This window comes from Pongo pygmaeus, chromosome 17 (genome assembly GCF_028885625.2).
Source record: "Pongo pygmaeus isolate AG05252 chromosome 17, NHGRI_mPonPyg2-v2.0_pri, whole genome shotgun sequence".
NCBI lineage: Eukaryota > Metazoa > Chordata > Mammalia > Primates > Hominidae > Pongo > Pongo pygmaeus.
In genome coordinates, this window is record NC_072390.2 from 49,341,486 (window position 1) to 49,366,028 (window position 24,543).

The following is a 24,543-nucleotide window of genomic DNA, read 5'->3' on the forward strand; positions in this document are numbered from 1 at the left end:
CTCTTTTATATGAGTTTTCATTTCCTGTTAACACGACTCCTTTTCTTTAGTAAAATTTTTAGGAACTTCAATTATAGAACTGGACTTCTGAGAAAGATATTTCCTTAGAATCCTGGAAATATAAATCTAAAGACTGTCACATCAGGAAGAGTTGGAGTAGAGGGAAATGGAGGAGTCTGAGAGTTTTTAGAAGATAGAATGCATGACCTTGACTGTAACATAGGGGGTTGTTGAAGTCAGGGTCTCAATAAAGGAGTTTAAAGGTCTCCTTTAAGGAAGCCATTATTGTGGTAAATTCTTATTGTTATCCAGGAGGATTGCCATTTCATGATTTCCTGTCTTTTTTTGTTGTTGTTCCAAATCACTCACAAAGGGCCACTACACTAAGCTTTGAGAGTTAGTTTCCTTCCCCATTCTTCAGTACCATAAAACCACTTCTCGGTCCCCAATGTCACTTTGTTCCTTTCTACCCTGACTCTCTTGAGCTCACTGACTCCTAAATGCCAAAAAAAAGTGCTCTATTCCCTTAGCATTGTGCTCTAAACCAACTGCCAAAGATAGGAAATAATCTAATAAAGCAATCTTCCATTTAACTAATAATGCTTTCTCAGGCACTAATCTTCTTACTAGTAGTACATGAAACTCGATGACCTTCTAAATTAATTTCTAGTGATAAAATTCCCATCACTATCCAGAGTAGTAGAAAAAATATGAAAAGAAAATATAGAAGCATTTATATATGCTTTTGCTTTTGCATTTATATATGCTATATACTTTGGATCACAGTATTTTCTGGTTGACTACCCTAACTTAGAAAGCAGAACAGGCCCAGAGAAAAATCGAAGGAATGTGAACAAACCCTGTGTGCCCAAAAATCTTTGCTAAATCACACTTTCATAAGCCCTAGCTCAGCTGAGGCCACTTGAGTTTCCTAGAATGCCATTTTGAAATCACGGGCAACAGACACTGGCCATGCATTTCAGGTAGAACATGGAGGGCTTTCAAAATAATTGATTTTCCTGCTCTGAAATGCAGTCAACACTGCAATCACTTGTTAATTCATCATAGTCTTGTAGCAAGATTACTGATTATAAAGTCCTGAAATGAATAGCTAGGGCTGGAGAAAGTGTTGGAATTGGTATTTATTTTAATGATTTAGGGATTATTGATCATTCATTTTCAACTATTTGTAATTGAAGTCTTGAAATAGAGGAATTTATCAGAGGAATGCCTCCTTCGCCCTTGTATAATTTGAACATACTGAAATGGCACATGTGGACCCATAAATTGTTCATGTGCACAAAGGGGTAATATATCACACAGGCCCTCATTCACTCAGTGTTGGGGGAGGAAAGGCACAGAAGTATGAGTTATCGCTTGCTATACAGAATCCCATATCTTCACGTCCTACATTTCCAGGAGGCTTTTTAAAAATATAACCATCATATTACTTACACTAGCTAGTCATTCATTTTAAAAGATACTTTCATCAGAAGTTTTTATCAAGGTTTTAAAAATTATTTATTTATCAAAATACAAATGTTTCTGACAAAGTCATTTTCAAGGTGTCAAAGAGATCATGTTCCTGGGCCTGGAGCAATGGGCATTGTTATCCGCACACACTGTGTTGAATTAGATGTATAGCCGCTAATACATGAGCCAGAAATGATAAATATGTTAAAATCAAATTCAGTTGTCTCTTTGTGGGGTAGTTTGATGTCTAAAGAAAAGACAGTGTAACTTTCTTTTTTATTGAAGCTGTAATAAGGAATTTAGTTATTATTTTTAACCACTGCAGAATTCAGACATTGTTTTATAAAGACAGACATCTGCTTTAACGCATCAGTTTTCCAGAGCTAACTCTGCCTTTGCTATTAAAATTATTTTCTTACTCCAAATCTAAACTTGTGTACTGAATAAAATCTCAGTCCACTGGGATTAATACTATACATTATGTAAGCCCTATATCCTACAATTTTCTGTCTTAAGGGAATGTTTGTAACATATCACACATGCTGTATGGGTATCTGTTAAATACTCATGAAAAACTGTCTCTTTTATATCGTTTATATTTAGGCTTCATTTCACGAATTTGTGTTTTCCATTTTGTTTTCAAGATCTTCTAGATCCTTGATACTTGGTGTTGAACCAGTACACTGGACCAATATTATCGACATTTCTTGGAAGCTTGTTAGAAATGCATTTTCTCAGGTCCCACCCTCCCAACCTCCCCTACCCTACCACCACAGAACCAGAAACTGCATTTTCACAAGATCCCTAGGTGATATGCTTACACTTTAAAATTTGAAAAGCACTGCTCTAGATAATTGTCAGATGGTAGATGATATTTTGAAGGAGATGAAGATTACTAATGGATATGAACATGTTACTTAAAAGGCAAAATAATAATAACATTATATTAACTAATATTTTTGAGTACCTCACGTGTTCCAGGCATCACACTCTTTTGATGCTTTTTACATACATTATCTCATTTGAGCAAAAGGAAAGAGAAGCCTCTTTTTCTGAGGAGGGAGAAATCAGTTGTTAGGGAAATTCAGGAATGTTCTAGTTATTTATTATAGCTCAGAGAAAAGGGCTAAGTCTAGAGTGGAAGTATTCACCTTAAAACAGCTATAGCTTATATATGCAAGGGGTATAGGCTAGAGCAGAGATAATGTAGGCAGGAATGTCTTATGAATGACCAGAAAAAAAAAAAAAAAACCTGTTACATAGTGGATTCAGCCAACCAGAGAAGGCTATTTGGAAGTGACATAGCCAAAATGCTGGAAGAACATAATTACTTTCACTCATCTTCTCACTTCAGAACAAAGGTTAAAACACTGTTTCATGTTTACTCTATTTGTAAATGTACATATAAATGATATAATAGTATGTTACTTTATATGGATCTAAGTGATTGCAATGAATAATTCTTACAACCTTAATATTGGTATAAGAGGGTGTCTTTACAATATGTATTTGTGAGTTAATTTCTTTAAGGAAGAGCCGTAAGTATAAGAATTGATGCAGAAGAATGTAAGTATGTTTATGAATGAGAGGAACTAGTTTCTGATCTTGATTCCGAACTGATATATACCACAATAACCGATAAGCCAAACTACAACCAACTAGTCTGTTAACAAGATTTGTGCTATTGGTATGTTTCGTAGAATTATTTTTAATGGCACCCAAAACTTAGTCTTGAATGGAGGATTTCACAGAATGAAGTTTTCTGAAATATGGAAGAATTAATAATGCTTCTATTTGCATTAGTTTTTAGGAACTCAGATCATCCTTATTCTAGTATGAACAGTTTCTGTAAATTTATAGGAGGCACTAAAAAATTCCATTAATGTCATTGGGAGTCACTACTAAAATTCTGTTTCTCTGAAAGTAAATATAAAAGGCAGGTTATAAATAAGTAGTAATATTATAGATGAGACTTGTATTAGTTACCTTATGCTGCATCACAAATTATCCCAAAAGTTAGTAGCTTAAAACAACAAACATTTATCATCTCAGAATTTCTGTAGGTTGAGAATCCAGGTTTGGCTTAGCTAGGTCCCTCTGGTTCAAGGGCTTCCATGAGGTTGCAATCAGGATGTCACTTCAGGCTATGATCTCATCTGAAGGCTCTACCAGTGGGGATCCATTCACATGGTAATTGGCTTGCTTGGGTTTCTCATCACCTAGGTCTTCCCATAAAGGTTGCTTTATGACCTGACAGCTATTTTCCCACCAAACAGACCAAGAGAGCTAAAGAGAAAGCAAGCAAGCCCAAGATGGAAGCCATGGTCTTCTTATAATCTCATCTTGGAAGTGACATTCCATTCCTTCTGCCATATGCTATTCATTAGAAGCAGATTAGTAAGTCCAGCCCATCCTAAAGGGGAGGAAATTACATGAGAATGTAATACCAGCAGGTAGGGATCACTAGACATTGACCACAATGATTTTTTTCTTTCTTCTTGCTTTCATGTTTTCTAACATGTCAATTTTGGACATGTGTTACTTGTGTAATAAGGAAAGAAAAAATGTTAAAGGCAATAAAAGTAAGAGAAATTCTTCTTACATCAGATGTATTGATCAGAATAGTCACCTCTCTGTGAGGCTTTCTTAGTAAGACAATTGAATTGACTGAAGACAGGATTTATTAGTGACCTTCCTGACTATATATTAGATCATGTTACGAATTCAAGTCTGAGATTGTTAATCTAACAGGGTTTTGTGTAGTTTGCAAATCTTTTGCACTGAAACATTGAAATAGTAAAAACTCCTGGTGGTAATATGACTACAGCAATCTTTCTCAGTTGCCTAACGGTCTCCTTCTTGCTTTGTTCTTAATAGCATGCTTGAGAGTTCAAACCGGCTTGATGAAGAACACAGGCTAATCGCCAGGTATGCGGCAAGGCTGGCAGCAGAGTCCTCTTCGTCTGTAAGTAGTTGGAGTAAAAGGATTCATCTGTTGGCATCTGGGATCCTTGAATTTTATATGTCATGTTTATTGCTATTATAGCTGGTGCTGATTACCAGGACAATTTGTGCTAATTTATTGTGCCTGTGTTTGTTGCTATGTTTGTGGTGTCTTGGTGGTGAATTTACAGTTTAAAAATGGAAGACTTGAGGAACAAAACCATCCACAGTAGTATGACCCTGGAGTCAAGCTGGAATCCTCGCATCCCCCTTCACTCAGTGTCAACCCCATATGAAGGCCCGAGGAAGGGGGCAAGGACTGGTTTTGATTCCTTTATTTAAAGCAGGTGTGGTTAGTGAAGGCACTAAGTTTAAGGCAGAGTAGTTGCAAGTGACACTTAAAATATACCAGTAGAAATAATAGAGCTAATAGCTTTCTCCATTTGTGTCTGTCTCTAAGACAAAAGCAACTGTCAGCTCAACACATTGATTCAGAATTCATCTGTGCTGACTGACGGTGAGTTGCAATTAGTGCGTCACAAAGGACAAAGAGTGGTAGGGGAGCAAGTGAGGAAGCTGTTGCCTGCACCTCTCACATCAGATGTTGCAGTTATCAGAGCCCTTCATGCTGAGCATTTAACCTAATGATCCCAGATGGGAGCTGCATAATGACCGACTGCATTAGCCCTGGCACTTGCTCTCTGTGACATCCATGACTATAACACTGTTAGAAAGTACCATGAGCAAGATGGAAGGGATCCAGGACAGGCGAAAAGTTTACTATGTGCCCCCAAAATCAGATGTGGTAAAACAGAGATGTAATTGGAGTATATGAAATTTTAAGGGCCATAAGTAAGAAGCAAACATGTTAAAGAAAATTAAAATATAAAATCAGCTGAGAATACGGGAGAATTAGATTTTATGACACGCAACCCCTCCAGGAGTCACTTGAAAGTAAAGGCAAAACAAGGTTTCTGGAAAAGCCTCTTTTCCAAGTTTTCTTGCCTTTATCCATGCATATACTTCTATAAATAGAGGCTATGGTATACCAAGATATGGGATTAGCAATGTGTGTCCCAGCTCTCCATGACCTCATGCAAAGCACTGCTTCTTTGGGTTCAGTCTCCTCATCTGTACATCGGTGTAAATATGCTTATTGTATATGTCAGTGCTGCCTGTTATTAGCATCCACTGAGATAGTAAAATGTATGAAAGTACTGCATAAACCAGCAATTACAAAATGGCAGCCTGCAGACCAAATTTGTCCCCCAGAAATGTTTTGTTGAGCCCCACAGTGTTTTCAATTCTTTATTAGATGTCAGGACTTACAAATCAGATGGTTTTCCTTGAAAGTCTGGATTTTCATCTTATCTTAAAAGACTGACCAGATCAGATGCATGTTCCTTCTGACAGCAGGCAACTGGAGTGGAGGCATTCCTCTTCGGACAGGGCAAGTGTATGGCACTTTGCCACAACCCCTACCCTGGCCCACCTCCCTCACTTGGGTTACCTCCCTGCCCCTTTCAGCATTTGAGTTAGTGATCCCTGGCAGACTGCTAAATCTCCATGCACATGTTATTATTTATATGTGTGCTAACTTCTCCAGTCTTGTTCCATTTCTTTCTGGAGAACATTAGTAACTTGTGTTCCTTGCCTACTTACACTATATATAACCTTTGTGGATCCATCATAGGAAAGATACCATCCACACATTAATTCTAGTTCCTTTGTAAATCTCTTCATAACCACATATTAAGAATAGTATGATTGGCTGAATAAATCATGATTAGTAAGATGACACTTGGCTAGAAAGGAGATAGAAAGGTCATTTACTTGGGTCAATGTTTTTCTTTATAATTCCTGATCAATTAATATACATAGCAAAGCATGAAATTCACAACTGGCTCAGATAAGTTTCTACCATTTATCAATACATAAAGTATATGCCAGAAAAGGAAACTTATGTAATGAAATCAGAAGAAAATCTTGAATCACAAGTCAAAGTTGCCATATGCCAGAATTAGCTATCGAAAGTCATTTAGAATCTAAAATGCAGGACCTCAAAATTTCTTGTTAGCTACACAAGTCATTCTTTGCTGAAAAGAGGTGTGAATTAAAATGCATAGACAGCTTTATAAAAGCAAAACCTTTACAAAACTTAATCTTTCCTACAGTTAGGTTTATGGACATTAAAAAGCAGGACAAGATTCTCTGCATCTGGCTTAGGCAACAGTTGCCATTTTTAAAAGCTTTGCATTCTTCGGTAGAAAGATGAGTTGTGATTTTTAAAAATTTGTTTTTAAAACAATAAAAATTGGTGTGGAGGAATTTCTAAAATGTACTGTAAGGCAAAGAAAGCAAGACACAGACAAGTGTACATAATCTGACCCCATTTTTGTAAAACAACACCAAATAAATCCTTGACTAAATATACATAAACGTACACAAACAGATATATATATATATATATGGTATGTGATTAATGATATCTATGTTTATATGAGAATGGAGAAAGCTATGACTGCATGTATACCAGTCGTTAAAGCTGATTGCATTACTGAAAATGATGAGCTGGAGTGGTATGAAAGTAGAAGCAGCAAATCAAAGAATATACATGAATATGTGAATTCATCAATCTAAAATTACATGTGTGAATAAAGAAAGACATAAAAGTTTGTTGATTAGAAGAATCAGAAAAGTAAGTCTTATTAACTATGACTTTAAAACTATATTTATTTATTTATTTTTGTGAGATGGAATCTCGCTCTGTCACCCAGGCTGGAATGCAGTGGCATGACCTCAGCTCACTGCAACCTCCACCTTGGACTCAAGTGATTCTCCTGCCTCAGCCCCCCTAATAGCTGGGATTACAGGTGTGTGCCACCAGGCCCAACTAATTTTTGAATTTTTAGTAGAGATGGGGTTTCCCCATGTTGGCCAGACTGGTCTCGAACTCCTGACCATAAGTGATCCGCCCGCCTCAGCCTCCCAAAGTGCTGGGATTACAGGCGTGAGCCACCATGCCTGGCCTAAAACTATATTTTTAATTGTACATTACAGTAATTGAACAGTAACTCTAGAGAAAGCACCCTCTCAACAATGCAACATCTTTTAAAGCCACCTATAATGAAAGAATAGGTACAATGCGGACAGTGTGGCAAAAATAAAATCATTTCCCAAAGATTTTCAGTCAGAAAGCTGAAAAATCATTTTTCCTACCTTTTGTGTATTTGCCTGCCAGAGAATTCTATTCTGCCTTCCACCTCACAGATGTGCTCCCGATCCACAGAAAAGTTGGTCCATAGGAGAAGAATGGCACTTGAGTTTTATGTATTTGCTTTCTTTGTTTTGATAGAAATAGTTCCCTCCTCCTTGTCTGCATATCTCATGACTCCTGCCTTCCCAAATACATAGGTTCACATTCTCAATATGAAATCTTATAAACTACATATTTTACAGCAGCCAACTCAGCAGAGAAGTGCTCCTGACATCTCTTTCACCATCGATGCAAATAAGCAGCAAAGGCAGCTGATTGCTGAGCTAGAAAACAAGAACAGGTGAGACTTTGTAGACGTGCTGGCTTGTTTGATCAACGTGCACATTCCTTAATAACCTATGGTCATGCTTTAAAGTTTCAGGGCTTTACACCCTGTATGCCTACTCAAGGGAAGACATCTACACTCAGTGATGCTCATTTCCAAAAAGCTGGTCTTTAGATCTTTAGAACTTCGGAAGCTTCATGAGAAAACTGCGTGTGCATGTGTGTGTATAGTTCTGAGATGTCAATGCAATTAATGTTGCCCCTCTAGACGGTCTCACTTCCGTTTTTCTGAGATACTTAATTTTGTTCAAGAGCTTCTAGTACAGGAGGACCCTCCTGGGTTAGGTAGAAGGTGTCTCTACCACCCAGAAACAGGTAGGAGGCTCACCAGACAGGTCCCCTGGAAGGACCCTGAGCTAAAGAGGCATCTGGAGAGACACCACCATCACCCAGTTACTCTCCAAACGTCCAAAGATCTCCATCTGCAGCCCATCAGCAGGTTCTTCCTCTATTCAACACATTGACTCACAGTCTACCTCCACAGCATACACCCCAAAAATTGTCCAGCTCATCTCCACCACCACCCAGTTCAGCCCGTCCTTTTTAAAAACATCAAGCTTATGTTATTCCAGGTTTAAACCCTCTAATGTGTTCCCATCACACTTCAGTTAAATCCTACTCCTCTTACCATGACCTGCAAGGTCCTACCTGACCTGATTCCCTCCTGCCATTCCAGCCTCAGCTCACCTTGCTCAGCACACTCCCACCTCCCATGTGTTCCTCCTGTCTACAGCCTTTGAACTAGTCATTCCCTCAGCCTAGAAAGCTCTTCCTCCAGGTCTCTGTGTGGATGGCTCCTTCTCATCACTGAGGTCTCAGCTCAAGTATCACCTCCTAAAAGACCACCTGTCTGATCCTACCTAATCGCCCCTAGCCCAGAAACTAGTCTCAATTACATCCCCCTGTGTGTGTGTTGGGGGCAGGGGGTTGTCACTTATCACTATCTGAAATAACCGTGTGTGTTTGTTTCTTCGTTTATTGTCTGTCTTACCTGACTGAAACGGAAGTTCTTTGAGAACAGAGGCCATGGCTAAATGGTCCCTGGAGCCCAGAACCAGGCCTGGCAATTGTAGAAGCTCAGTAGATATACATTGAGTGAGAAAACGATGAATAGCTGAGTTAAATCTCAAACTTGGTGCTGAGGAAACCCAACATGGAACAACTTGTACTAGATCGGTGCAAACGTAATTGCGGTTTTTGCCATTATTTTTAATTACTTTTAATGGCAAAAAACGCAATTACATTTGCACCAACCTAACACATTCTAGTAATATATTTCTTGAAACAGCACCAAAACATTTCCACGCTTAACCCCATTCTTAAACACTGATGTGACATTTGAGTTCAAACTGGTGGAGTAAAGGAGGAGGTTGTGATAATTATTTCATGCCTGTAAAATTTCACCTGAGAATTTGGGGATAAATGATCAAAGTATTCTTTAAAGTTCTCAAGAAAGAATAAAAAGGAAGGTGCAAACTCTGGTTGGCACATTTTCATATTTTTTTCTAGTAAGGAAAGCTTTTGGCTTAGTTGTCTTGAGACCTGGCTGTCATCATTAGGAAACCACAAATTAGGACAGAAATAGCTTCATAAATGTGACACCATGACTCCATCGCCTTTGAAACTACTGCTCTACTCTAACCCCCAGGGAGATGTGCTCACATCAGAGCTGGAATGAAAAAATGAAAAAATTAAATTAAAAAAAAGTTTGTCACATGTGATCCCTCTCAATGTAGCAAATAATAGGAGGATAGAGTTAAGAAGGGAAAGAGCAGACGCATAGTGAAGAATTATAAAAAAAAATAGCCATACAAATTGGAATTTGTTCAGGATACTCACAAGTCTGTAAAATTACCTATTCTATTTTATATATCATTTATTATATCTACTACATGCAAGTAATTGTGCCAAGTCAGAAAAAAGCATTGAGAGTGGGAGCCAAGTCTTCAAATGAGCAAACGCACTTAAAAAAGGTAGGAGAAACAACCCAAAAAAAGGAAAAGGGTAGTTGGGGGATGCAAGTAAAAGTGGGGACAGGCAGGCATTGGAGAAAGTGTATGAGCTGAGCTAGCAGGCAGAGGGCTCGAAGCAAACAATGTAAAAGAAACATTGGACTTTGTGGTTCATGGAATGCTTGTGTGAGTATTGATGACATTGATGACAATGGGGAGTAGGAGAATGGAGGGGTCATCCTCAAATGTACTGATACTTTACATCAGTTCGAGCACTAGAAAGATCATGGCAGGAAAAAGAAGCAAAATAAGCCAGTTTTAAATCATTGACAATTAGACTTAATCCAAAGTTTCAGCTTTTTTGGAACAAAATATTATGGTTGATAACCTCAGCAAATGTTAGAATTGGAATGTAAAGCAGTTTTATTTTATTTTGGTTTTTATTTTTTTCAGTCCACAAAGTAAACCAATAATATATGGTGGGAAAGATTTATTTAAAATGACTCAGAATTAACAGATGTCAGTAAGACAGTGAATGTCCCATAATAAAGGCAACAGAAAGAGCTAAAGAAGAAAGGAGGAAAGGAGTGATAAAAACAATCATTTTATCTGCTGTTGGAAGGCTATGCCAGCTTGAGGCCTGAATGAACTACGCCAGAGTTGAGGCCATTTTCTGAAGAAGGACCTAACTTTCTATGTAGTCCGTTCATTCGGAGTTTCTACCAGACATCATTCCATAATCCCTTCTCCATCCCTTAGTCCCTTTTCTCTAAGACATATTATGATTGCTAACGAGCATGGAGCCATCCAATGGGGAAGGGACCACAGCTGGGATTAATAACACATGCTCACAGGTTCCAGGTGGCAGCAGTAAGAAACCTGGGTTTTTGTTTTGAGGGGTTGAAGCGAGAATAAGGACAACTTTAAAATACATTTAAAGTACATGTGTACAAATATAGTTTCATTTCATCCTCAGAACAACTATTTAAGGTAGGCAGAGTGACTATTACATCCCCATTCTACAGATGAAAATTTAAACGTGAGGTGTTATTTCTACTCTTTTTCCCCAACATGACCCACTTCCCCATCATTGTGGTCTAGGTTGTGTAGGGCAAGCTTCATGGGGAAGGTGAGTTTTTAGGACATTTCAGGACAGTGAAATTTTGCAGTGAAAGTTGGGAGACAGAATTAAAGGTAAAAAAACACATAGACTTTGAGAAAAGCAACAAGACACTTGCCAGGCTAGCACTGAGGAATCAAAGAATAAAATGAAAACATCAGTATATGAGGCTCGTATACCAGACCAAAGAATTTTAATTCTATCCTGTCATGATGGACAGCAGTGGTCAGGCAAGTGATAGAATGTCCGCATGTTTATGGCAAAATAATCAGCTCACTAAATATGCAGGTTGCATTTACAAGGGATTGACTAGAAGCTGGTGGGAAGTGATGAGGAACTATGTTAGATAGATGATTCCAGAAATAAAAATAAAGGAACCCAAAAAGGAGATGATTAGACAAAAGGTAAAATAGTGCTGAAATGTTAATTCACAAGATTATATTACTCACTTCTGAACTTTCCATTAGGGATTCCAGATTTTCCAACAACAACCTTCACACAACTCAGATTTTACTAGCAATCCTCTTTTCTTTCACTCTCTTGTTCTTTCCTTCCTCCTATCCATCTGTCCCGATATAAAGAGAAGGGATAAAACGTCAAGGTCAAAAGGGGCTTTGTGGAATATCAAAAGGAGGTCAACCCTGACCAGAGTTTCCACAAGCTGCAGCATCACGCCTCCATCCCTTCTTAGAAAGAAAAGACTAACAGAAATTCACTGGCCCACGATTATCTTATCTCGGTTGCAGTGTTAATTAACCTACTCTTCCACTTCTTCAGAGCACTTTGTTTTCCCTTCCAATACTCTGCTTCCACTCAGGCATGAGGGTAACACATTTGAGGGGAAAGCAGGACTTCTTTTGAAGAAATACCCCAGGGCTATCTGCCTCCATGTGATTCTGTCTATTTCTGATTCCAGAATCAGCATGAAGCACCATGAAGGCCCCAACAGCCCTGGCCATGCCTTAATATCACTCTAGTTTCTTGTTTCCTGGGCGTTTTTGGATCGCACTCTCTAAATGCATGTCTTTAAGGACTAGAGAGAGAAAAAAGAAATAGGAGTGAGAAGAGATGGCAGAAAGAGAGATTCATTCTGTCCCTAAGTTGTTTTGTGAGTTCCAGAGCTCCCCAACCCATCTCAGATGAGCAGCAAGTCCATCCTTAGCTCATCTCTCTGAGCCAGCACCCTGGCCCTCTAGACATCCCAGGGCTGCTCTCTAGACATCCCAGGGCCAAAAGCTCCTTTAGGTAATACTACTGCACCATGGAAACCCACCCAGGGGACTCATGTCTCTAAGGTGACAACTCAATAATCAGATCTGTGAGTTTAAGGGGAAGATAGAGTTCCTCATTTCATTTAATGACTCTGTCTACCCCAGGTAACTCACAGACATTTCAGCAATGATCTTTAGAAGGTAATGGTTCCTTGTAGCACCTTTGGTGGAGCCAGTCAGGGTTAGTATTAGGAGTACCAGGAATCTTCAAATTATATTGTATAGGTCACAGCCTGTCTTGGCTAGACCTGGCAAAGCAAGTACCAGAAGACTGAGGCAGGCTGATATATGTGGGCTTTGGGGCTAGCCAGCCTGGATTCACATCACCTCTACCACCTACTTGTTATTGAACTTGGGGAAATCTTTTAACTGGTCTGTACCTGGATTCTCTCATTTATTAAACAAAGATAATAATGGTACCTATATATCATAGAACTGTTATAGAATGAAATAAAATAACATTAAAGAAGTCAGCAGAGTTCCCAGGTACAGACTAAATACTCGATGCACGTTACGTATCTCTTCTTTATTTTTTCCTACCAGAGCTGTTGCTCTCTTTTCCTTCCTTGGACCAAATGGCTCTGTCATGTTTCTGTCTTTAGAATCAATAAGGAGAATAGCAGGAGTCATAGAATATCAGGGTGTTAGCCCTGGAGGAAATCTTGGAAATCCCACTGCACTGATTTTCAGGCTGAGCTTTATGGTATCCTGAGGGCTCTGCAGGGGCACCTGGGAGAGCAGAGCAGGGCCCAGCAACACAGGGACTTGTCCTCATTTCTTTAACCCCAGCAGCCCCCTGCCCTACCCCACCCCCGCACTTAAACTGTCTGACATATTGGAGATCCATGGCATATATCTTTTAAAGAAAGGATTCCCCCATGGAATCCCAAAGAGGAGAAAAAAAAAAAAAAGATTGAAAACCACTGAATTACAGTTCCATCTTCTCACCACATCCACGAAATGTATAATGGCTCACTAATCATTAGCCTCCTGATTCTGGGGGCTTTGCGAAGCAGGCAGTTTTAAATCAGCCCTCCAAAATGGAAAGCCACTTCCTTGTACACCAAGTTCACCTTCCATTCGCAGTGCTTTGCTCTGTCTTACTGGCTTCTATGTATTTTGTTGAGTAGGAAACTGACACCCCCAGCTCCCAAGGATACATGACTTATAACCCTGCTTAATGGCTTCTGACTCCCTTAGGGATAATTTGCCTTGCCAGGTCACATATCCTTTATGGCTAGCCTAATGCTCACCAAATGCAGGGAAGCCCAGGCTCTGACATCAATAGTTGACTGACACATCTCACCCCCGACAGAGGTTACACCAATAGCACTCTATGTCACAGACTCAATTACTGTGAATCTTTTTAAAAGCACTTACCTTCTAAGGTGGACTTCCCTGAGATCCATTGTTAAGGCTGAGAGATTTAAGAAAAAAAAAAGAGAAAGAATTTTGTCTAACTGGGGTTTTCTCAGATAAATTCAATGAGAAGTCCCTTCTTGGTGAGAGAATGAGGTTACTTAGTTTTGTGAAATGAGCCCCATTTATCCTTATTTTCCCTTCAGGCTCCTCTTACTTGGTAGCTGCAGGTACTTTATGGTGTCAGAGTGTGATCATAAATAACAGGAAGATGCATTTTTGTCTCTTAAGCAGCATGCTCTTCAAAGTTGGACACATTACCACTGCATTACATTACTTGCTAGAGAGATGACTGGACCCTGGTGATTTAACTCAACGACATGCCGCAGGAGCTTCTAAGTTTGGATGTACTGGAAATGAAGTCAATCTTCCCGTCACCCACAGCACCCACCTAGCTATAGTCAAAGCCTCTTAAATACACTGGAATCTGTTGGTTAGGGAAGGTCGGTTCTGCTCCTAAACATAGGATGATCCCTTCTCTCTTTGTTCTGGTGGCCTTGATCTGCTCTGATGTGAGTGTCCTGAAAGCTAACCTTGGTTTCTCACCTTCCTCCTCTCTCCCAAGAGAAATCTTACAGGAGATCCAGAGACTTCGGCTAGAGCATGAACAAGCTTCTCAGCCCACGCCAGAGAAGGCACAGCAAAACCCCACCCTGCTGGCAGAACTCCGGCTCCTCAGGTAAGAGACAGCACCCATGTAATCTCAGGGAATATATATGCGTGAGATTTTTTAGAAAGTCTAGCAATGTCTAGCCAGAAAACAGTCCTCAGCTACCTTAGCTGCTGACGTTTGTTTGTTTGTTCCATAGCACACACGTAATTGCTGATATTTGGGGGATTTAGAGAGAAGCTGTTTATACTTTGTTCTTTCATTTGGTACAGGGAAAAGCAGTGTGTTTCTGTTTTTGTTTTTGTTTTTGAGACAGAGTTTCGCTCTTGTTGCCCAGGCTGGAGTGCAATGGCGCGATCTCGGCTCACTGCAACCTCTGCCTTCCAGGTACAAGCAATTCTCCTGTCTCAGCCTCCCAAGTAGCTAGGATTACAGGCATGCGCCACCACACCTGGCTAATTTTTTTGTATTTAGTAGAGACAGGGTTTCACCATATTAGTCAGGCTGGTCGCAAACTCCTGACCTCAGGTGATCCACCCGCCTTGGCCTCCCAAAGTGCTGAGATTATAGGCATGCGCCACCACACCCAGCCAGCAGTGTTCTTTACATCAAAAACAACATATCTCACTAGGAACAATTTAAACATAGCTCTTTTTAGAAATAATCAGTTAAATAAACATCACAGGTTTTTAAATTTAAAAATTTACCCCTAACTCATAAAAGGAGTCTGATTTTCTCTAAGTCTTGGTCTCTAATATCTTTCTTTATATTCACATCTTTAAAAATAGGCATCACACCTTCTTGTACTATAAAGGAACATAAAAGCCTAGTCTTGTTTAGTCTGTCATCATAAAATACTTGAGTTAGAAGGGACTGTAGAAGTCATCTTGTTACCAGTGAAGGGTCTTGACCACGAAGTTGTCCAGGGTCTTGGCATTTTGAAGAAAGAATTGGACAAAACGCACAAACAAAGCAACAAAAGAATGAAGCAACGAAAGCACAGATTTATTGAAACGAAAGTACACTCTACAGAATAGGAGCCAGCTCCTGTAAGCGGTTCAAGAGCCCTGGTTACAGAGTTTTCTGGGGTTTAAATACACTATAGAGGTTTCCCATTAGTTATTTGGGTACACCCTGTGTAAATGAGGACTTGGCCCAGGACCACTCTGACTGCTTGCAGGAGGCAACCAATCAGAGGCTGAAGTGAAGTTACAAAGTGACATCCTATGCAAACATTTGATTGGTTGCAGGAGGGGACCAATCAGAGGTACTTTCCATTATTCATCTGCTTCACCGTACAAAGGGAGTAGCCTCGGATCCTTTTGTTCCTTGGGTGTGGAAAGGCGAGGTTTTCCTTTCCACTCAGTTATAGGAAGTCAGTACAAATCGGCCTTGGTTTCGCTGCCTCCAGACCCTATTCTCCTGCCTCAATTAGATTCTGCCGCTGCATTTCAGTGCACTTCTCAGATCAGAAGCTAGGGAGTAGCAGGCCTTGGAAAAGAAATGTGGTTTCTCCGACTACTCCCACGCTGCAAAATGAAAGTCTTGCTGTGGGCTCCATTTCAGACTAGCTTCTTACCGTGCCTTGAACAAGGCTGGTATTCCAGTGTATTTATGTGGCAAACAACACAAAAATAAATTCAAAGACATTCCCTCGTATAAATATCATACTGATCTTTCACAAGGCACCTGTAGTTGGGAAGTATTACATTCTTTTCTTTTTGTTTTTTGTTTGTTTGTTTTTTTGAGACGGAGTCTCGCTCTGTCGCCCAGGCTGGAGTGCAGTGGCACGATCTCGGCTCACTGCAACCTCCGCCCCTCCAGGTTAAAGCAATTCTCTGCCTCAGCCTCCGGAGTAGCTGGGATTACAGGTGCGTGCCACCATGCCTGGCTAATTTTTTTTTTTTTTTTTTTTCTTAGTAGATACGGGGTTTCACCATCTTGGCCAGGCTAGTCTTGAATTCCTGACCTCGTGATTCACCTGCCTCGGTCTCCCGAAGTGCTGGGATTACAGGCCTGAGCCACCGCGCCCGGCCCATTCTTTTCATCTTTCAGTTTGGGTGCCAAGTATGTTCCAGGTATATCTATAACTCTGAGTCATACTTTTTATAGTAAGTACAGATGCCTCTTTGCAGAAACCCTTGTCAGAATTAGTCCTGTTTTCTTCCTCCATACAAAAAGACGAAATGAAGCCAGTTCTTTATGATTATGTTTGGATTTTACCAAGTTCCTATTGATTGCATGGATGTTTCCGGAGGCTCTATCTTTGCTCTGCTCTTCAGACACCTTAACACCTGAGCACAGCAGAGCTTTGTTTTTCGTTAATGCATACTTTCATTTTTGTCTTAAAATCACAATGAACTTTCTCAACGATCATGTTTCCCTTTCCCTTTTCACTTTCGCCGCAAGAAAACTGAAAGCTGAGTCACAGCCAGAAGTGACAATGAATAGGAATGATAGGCATTTCTATGTGCTAATCTGACACTTTGCTGCATACTAACTCCACATACACTGTCTCGTATAATTGCTGTAACAAACCTAGGAGATAGGCAGTATTATTCTACTCCTTTAATGGATAAGGAAACTGAGATTCACAGAAGTCACATAGAATACAGATATCATACCTTTCACTTAGTGTATATATTTGTGTATTTATATATGATTTATAACAAGAGAAATTTTTTCTTAGAAAAAAATTTGTATAATTGTGTGTAATTTATGTATATATTTTCTAAGAAAAAAATTATCTTGTATCACCATGATACCATCTTCAATTCGGGAAAGTTAATGTTGATATATGGTATTTAATATAAACCCATATTAAAATTTTGACAATTGTTCTAACACTGTTCTAAAAGAAAGTAGATTTTAACGGCCGAGCGCGGTGGCTCACACCTGTAATCTCAGCACTTTGGGAGTCCGAGGCGGGCGGATCACGAGGTCAGGAGATCGAGACCATCCTGGCTAACACGATGAAACCCCGTCTCTACTAAAAATACAAAAATATTAGCCGGGCGTGGTGGCGGGCACCTGTAGTCCCAGCTGCTCCGGTGGCTGAGACAGGAGAATGGCGTGAACCTGGGAGGCGGAGCTTGCAGTGAGCCGAGATCGCGCCACTGCACTCCAGCCTGGGCGACTGAGCCAGACTCCGTCTCAAAAAAAAAAAAAAGAAAGTAGGTTTTAACACACATATACATTAGAAATAATCTGACAGAATATCAGAATAAAGGCACTTCTTTAGAGATGAATACATGTAGTGCTAGGAAAGGAAAATCACTATTTAGTCTTGTTTTCTCATTCTCCTTGGAAGGTGGAGGTTACACCACGGATTTGTTATTATACCTACATTTGGAAAACGCTGGTGGAAACTTAGAGAAGATTGAATGAAGACACTCTTAAATTAATTTTTAATTGAATTCGATGTCATATTTTTAAGAGATTACTACTGCAAGATAAACATACAATTAGATTTTTTTAGTGTTGACTAATTCTAAATTAATTTGCCATTACTCTTAATGGCAAAAACCACAGTTACTTTTGCACCAACCTAATAATACCAGTTAACGTTCTCTGATAGTTTTTAAATGCTTCTCTTAGTGTTTCTCACCTACAGTTTTAGAAGGTTGCTTTAACCCTCTTCCCAAAGTGCTTTTGTGGCCAAAGGGCCAAAATTACAGAACAGTATCAAGAAGAGAACTGGAAAGAAATCAGAAACATTATCTACTCTTCTACCAAAGACTACTGTGGATGCACCTGGAACACCATACACAGACAAGGTCAAAAAAAAAAGAAAAAGAAAGAGAAAGAGAAGGAATACCTCCTGGATTTGTCACTGAGGAATATTCTTGAATGGGGCAAGACTTTTGAAATTAGAATGCTTCAACCCAGGAAGACAAAGACTAAAATAAGATACCATTAAAGCATATAAAATTGTGATGTTTCTCATCCTCTGGATTCAGAAAAGAAGCAATTTTAAAGGAAATTGAAAGAAAGATTGCTTCAAGAGTAAGCAGTCCTTACTCTTGTAAGGATTGCTTGTAAGTGGCAATAATAGTTAAAAATATAAATTTTAAAATTTATATTTTATAGTTATAAAGTTAAAAATATAAATTTATTCAAAAAGAATTGTGAAATGTTTATAAATTTTAAATTCATAATTCATTATAGAAGAAGCCTATAAGAAAGTAAATTAGAAATGTCCTCCGCTGCTTTGGGAGGCTGAGGCAGGAGGAGCTCTTGTAGCCAGGAGTTCAAGACAAGCCTGGGCAACATAGTGAGAAACCGTCTCTTAAAAAAAAAAAATTAGTCAGGCATGGTGGCACATGCCTGTAGTATCAGCTACTCATGAGGCTGATGGCGGGGGACTGCTTGAATCCAGGAGACTGAGGTTACAATCAGCTATGATTATGCCACTGCACTCCAGCATAGGCAACAGAGTGAGACCTTGTCTCTAAAAAAAATAGAAAAAAATAGAAATGTATCATTTATATCACTAACCTGTCCTCCCACAAAATATCTTTCAATTGAGTGAGTCATTGACCTCGCTCACTGTGACATTTTTATATCATCAGTTTTTCGTTGCAGAGTTCTTGTCATAGTTTCATTTAATATGCTATCATTGAGACTAGCCATATCCACTTATACATTAATACATACATGTTTAAAGTTTCCATGCAGTTTTAGTATATAAATATGAATATTTCAAACCCAAACAGAAATCTCTGGGGCAATGGGAAAATTATATGTATTACTTATTCAGTAATAATCATTCAGTAATGGATTTGGAATTTATTTGGAAAGTATACATATACTTCAGAAGTGTGAACCATTAACATTCCTCATCATACTGTTTCATTTCTTTCCCCCTTTTAAGATATTTTTGGTACCTCTTAGTGTCAACATAAATGATCGAGTATAGATTGTCCTTAGTTGTTTTCATTCTTGCTGACAGTTTAATAAGAGGTCTGTAAAACAAAACAAAATTAAGCATGAACCTTATATATCATCTTCACTTGTTAAACAAGTATGTAGAAATGCCTTTATTTTGACTTCACTTTATGAAACCAAACTCAAACCCAAAAATTTAAGTGGATTGTATCTATGTGCTGTTAATATCTCACCTCTGAGAGACACCTCAATGGGTGCTGAAGATTTCAAATGTACTTTTCTAAATCATATTTCCAAATACTAAGGTAATCAATATTTTCTGTGAATTTGCAAAAGGGTTCTTAGATTTGGAGAATCTGGAAGATTTGCCTTTTTCAGTGACAATTTGGTTTTTGTTTGTTTCAAGGGACCCCATAGCACATCACAGGGCCCACTACATAGGAAGCATTCAGAAAATATTTCATTCAATGGTTGATTAATTCAGGGTAGAAAGGTCTGAAGGAAACAAAATGTCTAAAAGGACTTTAATTCTGAAGTAGTATGACTGCTAACAAAAGAAACACTTCCAGCTGTAATTGTTTATTCATTTGACAACAGTTCCCTGCCTGGTAACCGTGTCAGAGACCCAGAGATGCCCTTTTTCTGATAGTCCACAAGTCCCTCAAGAATGGGAATGTGATTAGCTCAGAGAGTTGCATGCCGCTTCTGATGTCAGCTGCTTCTTTCTTAGACAGCGCAAAGATGAGCTGGAACAGAGAATGTCTGCTCTCCAGGAGAGCCGGAGAGAGCTAATGGTCCAGTTGGAGGGTCTCATGAAGCTACTAAAGGTAAGACCTGCCAATAAATTTTTCCTAAGCTTATTTTCCATGTCATCTGTGAAAATTTTTGCACATAATGTGCAATGGTTTTTCCAATTGCTGTATGTGATTTCCCTCAACATGTTGTTTCAAACTCAGATGTAAAACAATTTCTTAGACCAGTGTAGGAGTAGCTGTCAGTAATAGAACACATTCTTATCCATTTCCTGGAACCAGACTGCTGAGGGCCTTCATGGGGCAACTTCTTCTTGGCTTATTTCCAGTTTCTTTATTTCTGCAAGTAATAAAACTGGACTTATTTAGAAATATTTTATATTTAGTAGCTTTCAGCAATTCTGATTAAGAGGAGTGACTGTTAATATCAGTAAAATATTTTATTCCATTAGTATGCTTTATCAGTAAGTCACATGATTTCTAGTGATCTCAAATACAAACTCTAAGAGAGAATATCTCATTACTCTTCTTAAGTAAAATATTTAATAAGATGATTTATAGAAGTCTTCTGTAGAGTGCTGTAATCTATTTTTCTCATTGGGAAGTGGCATTCTTCTTTTAGTAAAGCCTTTTTCCCTTCTTTAGTATACATTAAATTGCATTTCAAGTCAAAAGCAGGCAAATTATGGCCACATGTCTACAGTCAGCCCATGTGATCAGTGCCACGTGATCATCCTGCCTGATATAAACAAGCAAGAACCAGTATGGATTGGAACTGTGACATGCCAAAGGCAGAAAATGAAACTTCTGATAGGAGAATGATAAAGGGAAGACCCTGGGGCAGCTCATTTGCGAGAGAGGGTCTCCCAACTTTCAGTCCATGGATGTCCCACAGCCCCAACACACCAACATTTCTTGTTTTTATTTTGTCTGTCCTTTCTGTCTCTCTTTTTTTTTGTCTACCTTTCTCTTTTTTTCTTCCCTTTTTCTTCATTTTTTTTGTTTCTTTCTTGATTTCCCCCTCTTTCCTTGTTTCATTTTTTTAACAAATATTTTTTGAAAGCTACTTTTTCCCAGCCACTGTTCTTGTAAACTTTCTTTTGTTTTCCTTACTCTATTTTATTCCTTTTCCCTCCATCAGTGTCCTCTTTAACAATTGGTATTGGGAATACTTTATCTTTACTCAACAAAATTGACTTTTGAGTAAATTAGACATGTACAGTGTAGAATTCAATTCTTGTTGATCTATCTTGGGCAAGACAAGACTGGATAATTCATAACCTGCTGCTGTTTCTGGCCTGTTAATCTCATTTGATAACCCAAAAATAAACTCTTTCTGGTTCCCTTTCGAAATATACCAAATGAAAAGGACTGAACCTGTCTTTCCCCTCAGTGAATGACAGGAAGCTTTGAAAACTGTCCCCTATGTTCCTATTGCTTCTGTCACCATTAGCTATGACTCTTTCCCTATGCGATAGAAGTCTATTCACCACCAGCCATGTTGGTATCAACCTAGCCTAACAGAGCACCACCTTTTATCAAGATGTACACCTACCAGGATAGAGAGATGGATTGTGTTGAAAAATGGTTGTACATGCAGAGAAAAGAGATGGGCCTGTAGTCTCAAATAACCAAGTAGACTTGGAGTGATAGTCACTGAGGTGGCAGAGGCCTGGACCTGCCATCAAAGCTGTGTTGATGTTTCCCCATCTTGCGTTCCTTCACACTGTGTATATGCTCTTATTGGAACCCTGGGTAATCTAACTGTTATTGATTCAATCTTTCTGTAGGAAGAAGAACTGAAGCAGGGAGTAAGTTATGTCCCCTACTGCAGGTCTTAACTAACAGTGGAGGGGCCTGCCGACCTGCGGTTTTCTCATTGCTTTTGCTCTAATGTATGTTCATGCTTCAGTTTGGAAAGAGAAAAAAGTCATACTAATTTGCTTCTTTTTCAATGTAGTGCTTGAATTGAGATATATAAATTTAGCATTTTTTAATAACTATCACTACTATCAGCATCAAAAGAAGAACTATTACATCTTTTAGAAAAGGGAACGAATTGTCATTTATTGGAAACATTTTAGATCCCCAGAGGTATAAGTTTCAAACCAGTCTTATGCTTTTCAAGTTGTTGATCAGACCCTTTTCTTAATAGAGAGACACCACAGTCACTAGAGATACACTGAGGTTCACGTCATCCCAAAACCCACAGCACTCAGAAGCTAACCTCTACACCCGCTCACGCTGTGAGTATTCAGTTTGGTTTCATTTTACTGAAAACCTGTGAAACCTCTTTTTATAAAAATCAGGCAATTAAATCCCTTTTCATCACACAATTATTGAGGCTTGTTCCCCATGGCTCACCAAAATGTGCTCAATCTTGTGAGAGAAAGACTGTACTCCATAACTGACTCTTTGCTTCCCATCTTTTTGGCTCTTCTCCAAAGCAGAATCCTTACTGTTGGTTGACAATAATCTCTTTTTAAAAAGTAACTAACTCTCAGCCTTTTCGTTAGCACCAGAGCCTTTCTGCTCTGGGAGACGAGAGGCTCATTACATACTTTTTTTTTTTTCCTGGAAATAGGGGCATTGTGACTTTATAGCCTGAACTGGAGCTGTCTGAACCTGTGGTTAGGCTCAAGAGCCAGCAGGGGGAGCAGCATACTCAAAAAAAAAAAAAAAACCTCAAATCAAATTAAATTAAATTAAAATAAATAGAAGCAAAATAAAAGCAGCTTTAATTTCAAGTGCATGTACCACACTATGTATGACAATATATCCCACTCACTAGCATTATTTAAAAGTTTCACATTATTTCCATGGATCAATTAGAACCACAGCCTGTCCAATTTCAACATCTTTTATTTCTTCTGTATGCTCTTTTCTATTATTCATTATGTGTGTTTGTGTGTAACAAAGAATGTTTGGAAAATGCTGGACACATTTTTACCCTTCATTCCCATGGTCTGTAAAAAAGGAAAGTGTAAAATCAATCTGTAATGTCAGACAATAAAGATAATGTATTACATTATTTTGTATTTTGTGAAAAAAATTACTTTACTAAATTAAAGTCAAATTTTAACAGAAGACAGTCCCCCTGGGTGAAGGACACATAACACTTACAGCCTGTATAATTGCCCATGAATGCATACATGGGGTATTGCTATTGTATTTCCAATACACTTAGATCATGGTAAAGAAAAATGCCTTCTTCATGATACTTCTCTGCAAATGGCTTCTTTTCTTTCCTGTCTCTTATTTAGCATGTGCATAGAAAAAGGAAATAAAGTTCAATTATAACCTCCCTCCTCCTAGCAGAGAGAGAGGGCAATCATCCTGTCGTCATCAGCCTTGCTTTAGCCATTTCCCTTGGGGATACTTTCCGGGCCATTTCCCAGACAGCACGATCTTGAAAGGCTCCTGTGGACCAGGAAGTTCGTAAACAGATGGATGCACAGAGCCAAACTGTGGCAGTGCCCCCAAGGTGGCGCCACTGCCCCCTCACCTTCCAGCTCCTCTCCACCAAGCCCCTCAGCAGCTTCTGCATCTCAGGGGGCCAACAGCGGGTACTGCGGTGTCGGTACCTAAGGACCAGGGCCCACATCACCCAGATGTCAGCAGTACATCGTCTGGGTGGTGGCAGAGTTTGCCTATTTCCCTCATTTATCTTTTTGCTTTTATACACAAGCCTCTTTTCAAAAAAGACCTGAGACAGCTTACAACAAAAGATATAAACAGTGACTTCATAAAATTGAAATAGAAAAATCAAAAACTAAAGAAAAGAAAATGTGAATATGCTAATCTTAAGGGCCAAGGATGTTACTCTGCATGTTCTGGCAATGAAGAAAAAAAAAAAAAGAAAATATCGGTGGTTTTATCAGTACAGAAATACCACTTCTCAGGGGAACAAAATTTCTGTTGGCATAAAACATGAAAGAAAGTCTTCACTGGGAGCTTTATAGGAGTACTGGACAATAAAAAAGGAAAAAAAAAGCAGTCATAGATTTCACGTGGCTGTTTCTTATACTGACCTCAGTCACAATTCAAAGCGGAACCTTATCAATCCCAGCCCTATAGAGGCGGTTCTGCAAGGAAATAAACAAATGCTGTCCAAATATAGACTTCTCATGGTAAAACATGATCTAAGGAGAGAATTTAGAGGTTTTAGACTGGCATCTGCTTCTAAATTCTGTTTTTATTTATGAGTGTTTCTACCCTTTGGGGACATTATCTTTGTAAAGCCAAACTTAGAACACCCCCACACAACAAATTGTGCTGGATTTAATAACCTCTACTTGCTTTATCATAAGTCTGTGTGGTTCAATGTAGTGTTTTATTATACTGGCATATATAATTTCTACTTACATTGTTTCTTGTTAGAGGTAATGCATGAATTTATCCCTCTCAAGGAGAGAACATGAATTAAAAAAAATAGTGCCTGTAATATAATGTGATGATTATGATATCACAAGCAATAAATTTTTTTTTACAAAACTTGAATTGAAGTTATCCTAC

The 24,543-nt window shown here is 38.9% G+C and overlaps 1 protein-coding gene across 16 annotated transcripts in view; it reads left to right on the forward strand.

The window, feature by feature from the left end:
- The window catches only part of DTNA (dystrobrevin alpha), a 395,439-nt gene that overhangs the window by 348,284 nt on the left and 22,612 nt on the right, over positions 1–24,543 (forward strand). For 13 of the 16 annotated variants that reach the window (XM_054460657.2, XM_054460665.2, XM_054460656.2 and 10 more), the window contains 4 exons: positions 4,351–4,438; positions 7,876–7,973; positions 14,345–14,458; positions 20,007–20,103. In XM_054460657.2, coding sequence (XP_054316632.1) covers positions 4,351–4,438; positions 7,876–7,973; positions 14,345–14,458; positions 20,007–20,103 — 397 coding nt within the window. Of the gene's footprint in view, positions 1–4,350; positions 4,439–7,875; positions 7,974–14,344; positions 14,459–20,006; positions 20,104–21,818; positions 22,724–24,543 lie in introns of those variants that run through there. The other 3 variants (XM_054460668.2, XM_054460669.2, XM_054460671.2) reach the window with 1 other exon arrangement.